Source organism: Anas acuta, chromosome 2, assembly GCF_963932015.1.
Source record: "Anas acuta chromosome 2, bAnaAcu1.1, whole genome shotgun sequence".
Taxonomy (NCBI): Eukaryota; Metazoa; Chordata; class Aves; order Anseriformes; family Anatidae; genus Anas; species Anas acuta.
In genome coordinates, this window is record NC_088980.1 from 95077125 (window position 1) to 95090511 (window position 13387).

At 35.9% G+C, this 13387-nt stretch overlaps 1 protein-coding gene across 1 annotated transcript in view; it reads right to left on the reverse strand.

Moving 5' to 3' along the window:
- The window catches only part of LOC137850821 (dynein axonemal heavy chain 5-like), a 147919-nt gene extending 134536 nt beyond the window's left edge, over positions 1-13383 (reverse strand). The window contains exons 1-9 of the mRNA XM_068671256.1: positions 12828-13383; positions 11149-11246; positions 8940-9128; positions 8760-8834; positions 6543-6629; positions 4264-4335; positions 2513-2614; positions 1374-1560; positions 15-180 (exon numbers count right to left, since the gene is read on the reverse strand). Coding sequence (XP_068527357.1) covers positions 15-180; positions 1374-1560; positions 2513-2614; positions 4264-4335; positions 6543-6629; positions 8760-8834; positions 8940-9128; positions 11149-11246; positions 12828-12990 — 1139 coding nt within the window. The 5' untranslated portion in view covers positions 12991-13383. The remainder of the gene's footprint in view (positions 1-14; positions 181-1373; positions 1561-2512; positions 2615-4263; positions 4336-6542; positions 6630-8759; positions 8835-8939; positions 9129-11148; positions 11247-12827) is intronic.
- Positions 13384-13387: the final 4 nt, after the last annotated feature.

Consider the following 13387-nt stretch of genomic DNA (forward strand, 5'->3'; position numbering starts at 1 on the left):
TATATATTTTTAACCTGTTAAATGATGACATTCTTGACTTCCAATATTCCAGCTCTGCAGATGGACCAATGTCACCAGTTTCTCTTCTCATTTGCTCACTCTCCACTAAAACTTGTCTGATCTGTTTGATCCAAATCATTAACGCTTCTTCAAGTTTCTCTGTGACCTCTCTGTTACTGCCTTCAAAATCAAATAGCAGGACTGTTTTGTAAGTACCAAAAAATAAATACTTTATTTTTAACTATAGAGGTTAAACATCCTTGACAAACAAGTTGAGACTCTACGTACATTGAGTATATTTAAATCACTGACCAACAATAGGAATAGATTAAGACTATCATAAGAAGATGTACACACATATCTACCTACTCAGTTACTATTGTAAATCCTTTACAATAAGAACCGTTGATAGAGGGAGTTTCTAACAGAAAAAAACAGTGATGTGGTTTGGTGACAATCATGTATCAGACGTCCAACAATTCCACTAAATATGATGTGCATATTTTTCTGCTCGTGTTTGTTAAGTAACAGCTTACTTCTCAGCCTTTCTGTATTTCTGCCATTGCAGCCTATTTCACACTAAAAGCATCACATAAAGGACACCATTATCAACAGACACAAAATCCCTGTTATTTATAAGTCAGCACACCTTTCAGATTGTTCTAGCAGGTGAAAAACTCCAGTTTACTTAGTGCATTATGTTTAGGACTTGTTCACCTTGAACTATTAAATGGGTCTAAAGAACTTGTTCAGCCATTTAACATTACTGTCTCATCTTAAAAGCCACCAGTTCTTCTTTGAAAGCTGGTCTAATATAGGAAGTTAGGCTAACACAGGGCAGAGAGAGACTATAGAAGTATTGACTGGTTTGGCATGATTTCACTCTGAAATTCCTTGTGGTGATAAGAAAGGGCAGAAGGCTAATGTTCAAAGAGACAACCACTCATTTCCACACACATATATATATGTATACATATAAATAATTTTATATAAATATGCCTTTTTTGACTCACAGTCCTTGAACTTAATATTGGATAAGATTTCCCCAGTATCAGAAAAAGCAAAGATGTATACACACTAGTACTTGACTACACTTGGCAAACACTTAGCCTGCAAACCAGGAAGAACAGAGGCCAACATGTACACAAAGGTAGGTAAGGAACCACACAATCCTTTAAGATCTAAAGGATAGGGAAAAGATTGATAACTTTATGATTAGACAATCATAAACCTGGCAAGAGTCAACAGAAAAATGTATATAGCTCATGGAAGATGAATTAATTCTTTGAGGTAAATCTTTATGAATAGCATAACATTTGTTTTCTGAAAAACAGCATCACTGTTGTGTTTACCTTGTTGTAGGAATTACTCACCTGCAGTTATGTAGTCAGATGGGTTCTGTAAATTGCTGATATAAATATCAATATCCACTTTTGCGAGCTGGATTTTGTCTTCTAGATTCTGTCTCGATGATGACAAAGTACCCACAAATCTATCCACTGAATACAGGAAGTCTTGTATCTGGCTGTCCTTCAGACCTTCTTTCACAGCCCCCCAGTGCTGATTGTTTCACAATTTATGAATATAAAAATATATAAATAATTAAAACGTAAAACCAGAGTCAAACTCTCTCTCTCTCTCTTTTTTTTTTTTTTTAATATCAAGGGGCTTTTAAACTTATTTAACAAAGATTTATCAGTATGCCCTTTCAACTACACTAATCAGTACTATATGCACAAATATTTTAAAGTGTGCATTAATTTAATTAGTCTGTTAGACAAGAAGAGACAAACAAGCATAAATATCTCAAGAAATAAAAATGCATCCCTCTTCTCACTGTCCTCAAAGTCAATTGCCACCTATTTCTTTCTCCCAGTCTGATTTGGCACCCTCTGAAAAGAGTTATGGAGATTCTAATCTCCTTTATTGCACCTGGGTTAAAGAATAGCATAAAATAATAGGATATGACAACATCATTCTCAACAGACACGAAGCTTTACTACATTTACTACTTCTGAACATGTTACTCTAGAAGCAACAGAACCAACTATGATGCTTTGTCTGTTCCATAAAACAATAACTCAAAGAAGCTGGATATCCTGGCTGCGACATGGTGCTTCCCATCCACACTCTAGAATAAAATCATGGACTGATCTTTTATGCTGTCAGAAGGACTTGGCACTTCCTTCAGTCCAAGTTTAACCTAGTTTTAATTAAATCATCACAGTTTTGCCTTAGTATGACAGTTGTGCTATTTTCTTCTTTGTTGTGAGCATTACAGCTGCTGCTATTGCTTGAAAATAAACACAAACTATAAAAATTTTTAACACTTAAATACAAATTGCATGACTCTCATAAAGGCCTATATGAGACTTTTATCATTATGTGTCCCCTGCTTTATGTTCATCTGATGCACAAAGCGGACTGCAGCAGTCACTTGCCTTAATTCCAACTGTTGTTTAAAAAATATATATATATATATGTATATGTATATATATGTATATATGATTACCTGTTGGGATTTAAGTGCTGGTATCATGATCTGGGATAATAAAAATTCCAGGCCCTCAAGGATATTTCCATTAGTACAATCAAATACACCGAAATTCACCTCCTTTGGGAAGAAACAGAAGTTAGCAAAGTGTATGTAAACTTTTACAACATTTTTCTATTTGAGGGAAATGCATGGAACACAAATATGTATAACCCATAACTCTCTACATTCCATGAGGATATTGCCCCCCAAATACAGAATTTGGATTTGATATAAACTAAAACTCAACTGGAAATTCCAAGGCTTGTCCATTAGTTTGAGTCACCAGAAAACTCTGTCCCATATTGTAGTAACACTCCAACAAGCAGTTAAGATTAACTTGATATTAGTACATTAATTAATCTTAAGAAAATTTTATGTCTACGTTTCTCTTGTAGAGGAACAATTTCTGACCACCGTAAGTGTCTAAGAGAAAGGATGACAAATGTATCAGGCAAGAAAAGTCACACTCAGCAGCACAGTTCTCTCCAATTCATTATTCATGGGAAGCAACAAGCAGTGCGTTGCCAAAGACGGGGATAGAGAGAGTCAGTACTGCTGAGTGAAATTCGACTGCAGAATTTAAAACATAAATTGGAGCGAGTGAAGTATTGCATATTTCCCAGTGCTATTTATTTATGAACCAGTCAGCTGTTCTGTTACTGGCATTTTGCCTATAAATGCATACATCCTGAACATGGGCCATGTGCCCTCTATTACCCATAAAAACTAGCTGTTATGCCTCTGGGTGCATCTCTCTTAGAAGAGAGTGGGCTTCATTCACAACTTCTGAACTGCACAAACATACAGTTTTTCTGCCTTCATCATAATGAAGGTTTCACTAATCTGTGGGAAAGAGTACTAAGTTCTGCCCTGGAAGCTTCTACTCCCAACATTTTCCCATGCAATGATTCCGGAGTGTTTTAGGAATGGCAACCACAAATGAAATTTTGTAAGGGATTTGATATTCTTGTCTATCTTGATTAATAATTTTATTAATATTTTTCTTGCTAGTTCCACACCTGCATGCAAAAAGAAGAGTGTTTAAGACAATTAGTTGTCATGCATGGATAGAATACTATTTCCAAACAAGATTACAGTATAATAATCCCAATAAAGTACAAAAGGATAGAAAGCCCTTCTTCAAAAGTGTGAGGAGTTATGGATGAACAATCAAGGCATCATTCTTAATCTATTCCACCTAAAGTTTGAGTACCTCTTCACAAAAGAAGAAGGTGCCCTAGACAGAAAGTCACAGAGAAACACAGTTCCCATTAAACAGTGCCTGAAGAAGTGCATTGCATCCCTGGAAGTGTTTAAGGCCAGCCTGGATGGGTCTTTGAGCAATGTGGTCTAGTGGAAGGTGTCCCTGCCCATGGCAGCAGGGTCAGAATTAGATCATCTTTAAGGTCCCTTCCAACCCAAACCATTCTATGATTCTATGATATGAGGAAGAACTGGTTTCTTTTGCATGTCATTTCATAATAACGAATCTTTATTAGTTTAAATCTTGTTTTTTAACAAGATTGCATGTAGCTACTTTCCTAATCATTAGAACATTACTTTATCACACATACCTATTCTGATGAAAAAGAACTTTCGTTAAAAATACAACTAAACTTTTTCATTAAAACACTCCCCGCTTTTCCTGATTCCAGGAGAACTTCTGCGTGAATAAGGGTCTAAGAAAATCTTAAATGCACTCTAAACACTGCATGATTTTGTCTGACCTGGGAAATGTTTGATGCAGTTATAACTTTATCTGATGTCCTTAGGAAAAATGCACAAGTTCCTGTAAAGTTCTGTAAAAAGCACAAAATACATACAGTTAAAAAGAATACACACATAGAGTAAAAATAATTTACTTCATAACTTGCTAAAATGCTGAAAACAAAATTGAAAAAAAAATATGTATATATATTACTCAAATAAGATAGAGAACCATTTGTAAAATATTTAAGAATCTGTCTCTCTCAAATCAAACACTGATTTTTCCCCAGCTGACATAAGAATGTGAGAAACACCCTTCTGGGCAGAGCAGAGCAGTCCAGTATCACAACTCTGACATGAAAATGCAGTTTATGGAGAGCTTGTGAACTAGGCTACTTCCTGTGCTCCATTCCTCTCCTATTTCCGCACCAGCTGCAACACTTGTTTGTGCGCTGTTAGATGACATGGTCCTGTCTTGTCATTTTAGCACCCATTTATGAACCTACCCATCTTATTGTCTAATCCTTTTCTGAGCCCACTGACATAAATTCAGTGAAGAAAACTATATACTCAGCTTTCTTTAAAGTACTTTTCATCGGTATTTAGACCAGAATGAATCAATTTACAATGGCATTTATGTCATTTATTGTTGAAAAGAAACCGAAAGATTACTCAGAACTACTGAACCAAGTATTTTTTAATATCTATTTTCATCTTTTTGATGGGCTCAAGTAATGTAAGTTTCAAATCAGTACCATAAACAATGCTTATTTTTATTCTATAAAATAATAACTCAACCAAAAGAAATTTGAAAAGCCCTTCCAATTGATTCAGTTCACAAATTGTACACAAGAATGAATAGCCCAGTTTACAGTAAATATTATTCAATTGTATAATTTAATTTGTGATATTCTTTGTTATATATTGAGCTGATCTTACATGATACCATTGTGCTAGACAGTGTTGGCATGTGCAAACAGAACATTACACACTGTCTATTGGAAAAGACAATTAAAATACATTTTTCTGCAGAAATATATCAACTTTGTCCCAATCTTCTGTTTTTCAATAACAAAGCTCAAAAGGAAATTTGGTGCCACTGAAGTTTTAAATCTAGTCTTCCTCAAGCTGTTTAGGAATAAAAAAGAAACAAGCAGTTTTTCACTTATAAGTTTTTGGGTTTTTTTAATGCTTTTTATTATCATTTCAGTGGTTAGCAAATGAAAACTCTTTAGGCTTCCAGTCTGCAGTGCTGACATAGTCTACTTTTGGTGAAAGTATGCTTCCAAAAATAGAAAAAATCATCCATATTTTATGATTACTTTTGGATTCTTCATTTCTGCTAAACTTTCACATGGCAATACCAGAGAGTAATGCTTTCATACTCTCCTGTTCTCAAACAATTCCCTTCTGTCTCGACAAGTAACAATATATGACTTACAAGATTTCGCCATGTGGTTACTTGGCAGCAGCTCATTGCTAATAACATGAGTGGGAGAAGGGGCCTGCTCTTTACAAAAGCTTCTCCCAGTAGAGAATACTGGAGCACTTCTCAGTAGTAGCACTGTAATAAGGTTATTAAGCTCACATTTGGTTCTATATCCTAGTTTTTTATTAGAAACCAAGAAATGTTTGGGGTGTGGGCCCTCTCCCTTCATGTACTCTACAGTATGCTCACAGAAAAGATTGCTTAAACTCTGGGATGATCATGGCTGACCATCACTCTTTAGCATCATACTCCTCTAGTAAAAGGGAAATTAAAAATAAATAAGAAAATAAATTAGAAATCTTAAAGACTATTCTGAATACACTCCTGAATAATGCTTATGCATTACAGTAAGGAGGTTGGTATAAGTACTAGAATGGAATAAATGAATTATTAAAGGTATTTTTGAAGCAATGTGCATTATATGCAAGGAAATACAAAAACACTGAAGAACTGCATTTTTAAATTAGAAGTGCGTAAGCATGGGAAAATACTGAAGCATGTAATCAATAGCAAAAATGTTGAGAAATGCAACCTTTAACAAGGGTTTATTTGACTTGCTCTCTTCTTAGATGGCAACATCCATCAATCTCCATTTTTTCCAGATCGGCTTTACTGGTGAATTCCACTCTCAGCTCAAGAAATGTTGGGAGATCTTGCATTATTAGAACGTGGATTAAGTACTGGAATACCTATCCAAGAACTACAAAAAGCTGCTTTAATACTGCACAGCTGTTATGGGTTTGTTGTTGTTCTTGCTGTTTTTCATTATTTTACCTTGCAAGTGTCATGTAATGAATTTTTCAACCATACCTCAGTAGCATCCGTGGTAAGAAATAACTTTTTCTGAAGCATACTGTTTGTTGACCCATCTGACCTCAACAAAGCATTCGACTTCTGCTAAGAATTAAATTATAAATAAGAGGTTAATAAAATAAAAACAAGTATTACACAGATACATTGTCCTATTTTAATATGTGAATTACAACAAATCTCATTCTAAATCAATTAATAGTACCCAACCCGTAAGGTTGACTTTATCTGGGGAATAAGCTTTGCACAAATTCCACAATCCCCAATAAACAGTTTCATAAATCTGCTATTTCAGAAAAAATAAAATCAAAGAATGAGAAAAATCTCAGAAAATATAATGAAAGTGATTCTGAAGTATTTCATGGAGCAACTTCCTCCATGGAAACAAACTGCATGTCTCACAGAAAGAGTTGCATGCCTGGTCTGCAAAGCCATAAACTAATTGAGAGCAGAATTCTAAAGGAACTCTGTCAGATAGATCCTGCCAACAACACAGATAAATTTTGTTTTATGCCCAAGTCTTTAATCATATATCACTCTGAAAAACTTTCTCTCTGAGAAGACTTGCTGCCCCTGGGTCCCTCTCTGTTGAGATACCTTTCTCCACTGCAACATTTTCTCCTTGAAGCAACAAAATATTTAAGCTTAATCAAGACCTACTCCCCTCTAATTTTCTGTCACACACATAAATAGAGAAAAATCCATTGAAATTTGGAAGAATATAAGAGAAAATTATGTGGAAGTAGCCTGCGGGTATCTCTCTTTCAAGTTTGAGGAGAGGCTCATTCCTAAAAAGACAAATGATTAGTTCCTGCTGGACCAAATATGACGTGTGACATATAGTCATGTCTCCCACATTCTAAGCCAAATCCCATCTCCTCATCCCTATGCAGAGTCTAAAAGAAACATTATTTACCTAAGCTGTCAAAGGCGAGAGAAGAGCAGAAGTGAAGAAAGAACGTTTGAGAAATCTTGGTAAGAATATGCCTACTTTGGCTCTGGCCAAAGGTCTGCCCAGGTCAGTATTTTGTCTCAGAGAATGGCCAAAAGTGGCTAAAAACATGACAAGCATGTATAACACCAGCCCTAAACAATCTCCAAATATTGACAGAACAGTCAGTTTAATGAGATCTCTGGATTCATCAGAATGAGGTGATAAAGATGGCATTCATAATTTCCATCAGAAACATTTATTTTTTTATGCTATGATACTTTTGCAACAATATTTTAATAAATTCATGTTTTAATGACTAAAAAGATCAAAACAAATTAAATCTGTTTTAAACAAATAATTAAATCCAGAAACAAAATGTTTTACTTAAGCCATGCTGGGCATTCATTCCTGGCTTGTCAGTTAAGGAAAACACTTTCCAGATTTTAGTCTCATCTTGATTCAAGTCAGAAGAACATGTTCCTCCCAGAAATGTGCATACGCAGTCCCAGTGAAAGGAAAAACAGATTAAACTGTTTCGACAGCTGAGCTGATTCTGTGCTTTGCAAATTCTCTAAGCAATTCCAACAGTACTGAAAAGTATAGGTTATAATGAACCTGTAATTCATTCCTGCACTTCACTGAGAGTCAAGCATTATCCATCAGCTTTTGTTCCCAACAAGCCTGAAGTAACACCTTTGCTGACCAGAATATTAAGCCACTTTAATTTACAAAAGAATTTTTCACCCTTTTGAATCAGTGCTTTGTCCATACTAGAGTTGGTGGAATTCAAACTGAAAGAAGACAAAACAATTCTTACACAAGCAATTCCCCATTGCTACAATACTTATTTTAGCTAATCTAAAACTCTGAGTGCTGGGGACACTTTGCCTCAATTATCTGTATCTTTTTTGAAGAATGAATTATTAAATTATTAAAATATAATATAATTATATTAAAATATAATAATATTGACATATTAAATTATGTTATTATTAAATTATTTATTATTATATTAATAATTAATTAAGTTACTTAATTAATTATTAAATTATTATTTAAGTTGCATTCTGTGAAAATAAGAACATACCACACCACAGGGCATTCTCTTGTTTCCACCTAAGCCAAGCTGGCAGTACCAAAACAATGAGATTCAGGTTCTTTTCCATTTTCTTTGGCATAAAGAGCAAAAAAGTCACTTCTAAGATCTTCTGAATTTTGCAACCGTCACATGAGTAAATAAATAAATAAATAAATCTTTTGCAAAAGTAATAAAAGAAAAGTACCTGCAAGACATCTTGGTAAAAGAAGAGTAACTTTTTAAGTCCAGTAGAGGCAAAGAATTGTTCTATAAGTTGAAACTGAAAATAAAATTATAATGGTAGTTAGTTGTGTAGCAGTTTCAAAAGACTGGAAATTTTGGAAAGGTATTTAATAACAATCATTTAGTGATAATTTATATTTACCTTGTCATCAGAAACAATGGCCTCCTCTACTTGCTGCTCACTTAAGCCCATGCCATCTGCCAATCTTGATATCAAATACTTGTGTCGTTCATCTATCTGCGCTCTTCTCTCCTCTCTGATGACTTTAGCTTGTTTGGCTAGTTCTTTCCTAGTTTCACTGGAAAGTACTATACTTTTCTTACCAGTTGTCTAGAAAATAAAAGTTTGTGATGGATTATTTTTCCCATAATTATTCTATATTGCATTTAAAGACTGTATTTTTTATTGTTATCTTTAAGGTGTTTTCATAATGACATCATGTGAAACATAAAAACTTACATCAAAAAAATGGAAAGGAAAAATAAAGATCATAAATAATTAACTTGTTAGGCTGGAATTACTTCTCAGTATAAAGCTGCTACAAGAGAAACTTCGGATCAGGACCTCAGAATCAGATGCGGATCCTGGCATTATAATGGCTCTAATTCAAATCTGAGCTTTATGAGTCCAGCTTCCAAACTAAATGTGCATATTCCAGATGTGGGATCACTCCCACCTCTATACTGCCAGCATTTTAACATACAGTATCAAGTTATTACCAAAATGGAAAAAATAAAATAAAACCAGTCACTACTGAAACAAATATAAAATTGAAGTTTAATATGCAGGTCATATAATGGTAGTAGCAAAGCGGCAAAGCAGGAAATTTATGTAGACAAATGATTTTTTTTTAAATCTTCATGACAGTGTGAACAAGACTAGATACGCTAAATAACATTTTTAAGTCAACAGTTAATCTTCAGAAGCTGTACAAATAAAAGTAAAGGTTTGGGTTAAAGAATCACCACACTGAGCATTCCCCCCCTGTACACAGTTCCCGCTGAGTACCTGGGATGTCTGGAGTGTCTCTGTAATTCACAATTTTCATTGGAGAAAAGCAGTGAGAAATTACATCATCTTTCCAGTATGCTAAGCTAGGAACTGTAATTGAGTAACCCTGATTTACAATCGGCCTCCTTTGGCTCCTAACAACTGGTTTTACCCCAAGTTCTGGATGTTCCACAACACTCCTCTCTCACTGCATCTCTTTGAGACCTGGAGACACTAAGACTGTTCAAATATCTGTATCTGTTGGTCAGTGCTATGCCAACGTATCTAAAAGCCACATTTTTCTGATTCTCAGTTCATTCTTCTCCCATGTCATATGTGTCAGTCATTCATCATGTCTGGCTCCCATGCAAACAGCTAGACCTCTTGTTTTGTGTATGCCTTTCCTCATGCAGTATTCAGTTTCTCCCTCCTTCAAGACAAATGTTATGCAGCAAAAGCCAAAAAACTCCCACATTACATGACATAAAATTATTAGAGATAACATGTAGCTATAAAATATATATGCTTATAGTTTTTAAATCTCTAAAACGTTACAGAAATACAGCTATTACTCTCTCTCTGACAGCAATTTCTTTTTTATGTCTTAGTAAGGACACTAGATGCCAAGTACCGAATGTCATTTCTTCTGTGCTGTTTTTCTAAGTGCATTAGATGACTGAACATGATTTAATAGCCATCTTATTAGTGTCTGGGGTGGAGGCAGAATACAGTATTCTGGCAGTGTTGCAGAAAAAAACTACTGTTTTTTGTAACTTATTTCAGCTCCGATCATAACTTAGGGGAGAAACACATTTTGGATACTGCATAAAATAAACTAACATTTGTGCCCAGACAATGACTGGATCCAAAAAGAATATATGAATATAATGTAAGAATATAATCTTAATTATTTTAGTTAAATAAGCCTGCTCAAAGTTCTGGATGGATTGGACTCAACCACCTTCACAAATTAAGCCACCTCATTTAAAGTGACGTGAGATATTCCCATGAGATGGTGCAGATGTGGCATTATGCAGTATTGGTTAAGTATGCTTAACCAATATTAATTTTCATCTTGGCAAAGAAAGGTAATTAACAAATGAATGATCAAAAACTCCACGAACCAAAACCCCAACAACATACATTGTGAGCACAGAAAGTAAATGACCTAACACTTTATACAATTTTGAGTGGTTCACTGTTCTTTTTTCTTGTAGTTAACAGAGATTAATGAAGCCAGAACCCACCAGTATCGGGCCAAACTTTGTCAATGACAACTTCAAGAACAACCTGTACAGAAGAAAATTTAGCAGACAAAAGGCAGCTGAATCACCACCTATTTTAAAATGAAAACACTTGCCGGAAGAACAGCAGTGAAAGGTGATCCTGTGACAGCAGATCCTAGTTCAGTGCTCCTTGTCTTCAGAACCCCTCGTCTACGATGCTTACTTTCTGTGCCTAGTGACAAGAAGAAGAAGCAGGTTATACTTATTCTGGTATATGCACAATAAATGCATTTACAAGCTGTGCAAAAATGTCACCACACCGTGTCTTAGTATCTTCTGGCTAACTTCTTCTCAGGCTGGGGGAAACAAGACATGAAAGGAACATTAGAAAACTCGTGCCTCTACAGAAACCCTTAGAATCTGGTAGGGGTAAAAGATATCTTTTAATAGCATTTATCTGAAGATCAATTTCAAAGAATCCCTACTGATAGCAGTAGAGGTTAAAACAAACAAATAAAAAGCAACAATTTAAGGTACTCGTATGAAGAAATCAATTCTGGAAAAATCACAGGTTGAAATACTATCACTTCTCATGCTTAATATTCTCATCCAGTTAGTCCTCCTCTGTTACTCCTTTATCTAAATTCAGATTGTGAGTCACGTGACTCTGGCAAATTTGCTACCTGCAGACACCTTAACAACTTGTGCATGTGAATATCTGAAGAATAAAGATTGATAATATTTGCGATAAAAATAAGACATATGTTATTAGTATAACCGTATGCTGCTAATTGCTTAAGCCTCCTTAGGATCTTTTGAAGATCTTTAAGTTATCTAATCAAAAATTTAGCATATGCATTTGTTTTTCCTAAAAATGATTATTTGTATATTTAAAGTTGTTTTAGTAACAAGTAAGCGTATTAATGCTTTCTTGATACTAAGTAAAATAACTTATCTGCAGCCAGCCACCTTATTTATTTATTTATTTATTTATTTTGTCCAGGATTTGCTGCTTTTCCAGGTTTCAAGGTGAGGCTGACAGGCTTGGAGTTCCCCGAGTCCTTTTTCTTGACCTTCTTGGAAACAGGAGTGGTATTTGTTTTCCTCCAGGCTTCAGGCACCTCTCCCAGGTGCCCTGGATGTTTACAGGTAAGCAAGAGTGGCCTCTCAAGGACATCAGCCAGCTTCCTCAGCACTTGTGGGTACATCCCATCAGGGCCCGTGGACTTAATACATCCAGTTTGCTTAAGTATTCCCTGGCCTGGTGGAAGAGGGTGAGGATACAGAGCACTCAAGCACTGGACATAGGTGGGATCATGGGTCCTGATGGGATGTACCCACAAACGCTGAGGGGCTGGCTGATGTCTTTGAGAGGCCACGCTCAATAATCTTTGAACTAACTATTTAATCTATTCACACCGTTAACATTTTCTGGAAAAGAGATACCATACTATATACTATACTATAGAGTAATATTCATTTTAATTCCAGGAGAAATGGTTGTAATCACATCACTATGAATCAACACTAGGAAATGTGTTAAGGGATTTGAGTAGCGCTATGCCTGGCCCTGTAGATATATTTATAAACACATACGTATGTATTTATTTAAGTGTAAGTATTTATTTATAAAGCTGAAAATTTCAGGTTGCAGTCCCTACACTGGCACATTCAGAACAGCGTGTTCCCGCTCAGCATATGTGAACACCTGCTGTACCTTTAAACACTCTACTTAATTAGTTTCGCACCTTGTTCTTCGATTTTTCTCCATAGAAAGTCACTATGAAGTACTTACCATTATTTTCTCCCTTACCTTTTTTGATAGCAATGAGAGGCGGAGAGAGATCGGTGCCAGCTTTGGAAGAAAGTTGCATTCCTCCAAGTTGCTCCGACTCCTGCTGTGAGGAGCGATCGGGAGAGGACCTAGGCTGGGCTCTCCCCCCTAGCTCAGTCTCCTCTCCCCCAGCCTCCTCCATCTCCACCACCACCCCAAAATCGACTTAAATCGACACAAAATGACCGCGCAAGGTGATGTTGCACCAACCAACCACCCTCTCGGGCAGTACTGTTAGCACTGTTATAGCATCGGTGACAGATTAGCCAGGAAAGCAAAACAAAGCAAAGCAAAACAAAGCAAAACAAAGCAAAATGAAGCAAAACAAGAAATAAAAAGAAGACGGCCGAGGACCGCTCTTGTACCCAAGAGGGATTTCAAGCCGGCGCTGCGGGCGGGTGCCATGGCAACCCCTACACAAACCCAGCTGAGGAGGCTCGTCCCCGTCCCCCCCTGCAGCCGCCGGCGAGCTGCTCGTTTCTTAACCCATTTCTCCGCTGTTTACAGAAAAATGCTCCTTAGTTTTACCACAGAAATCA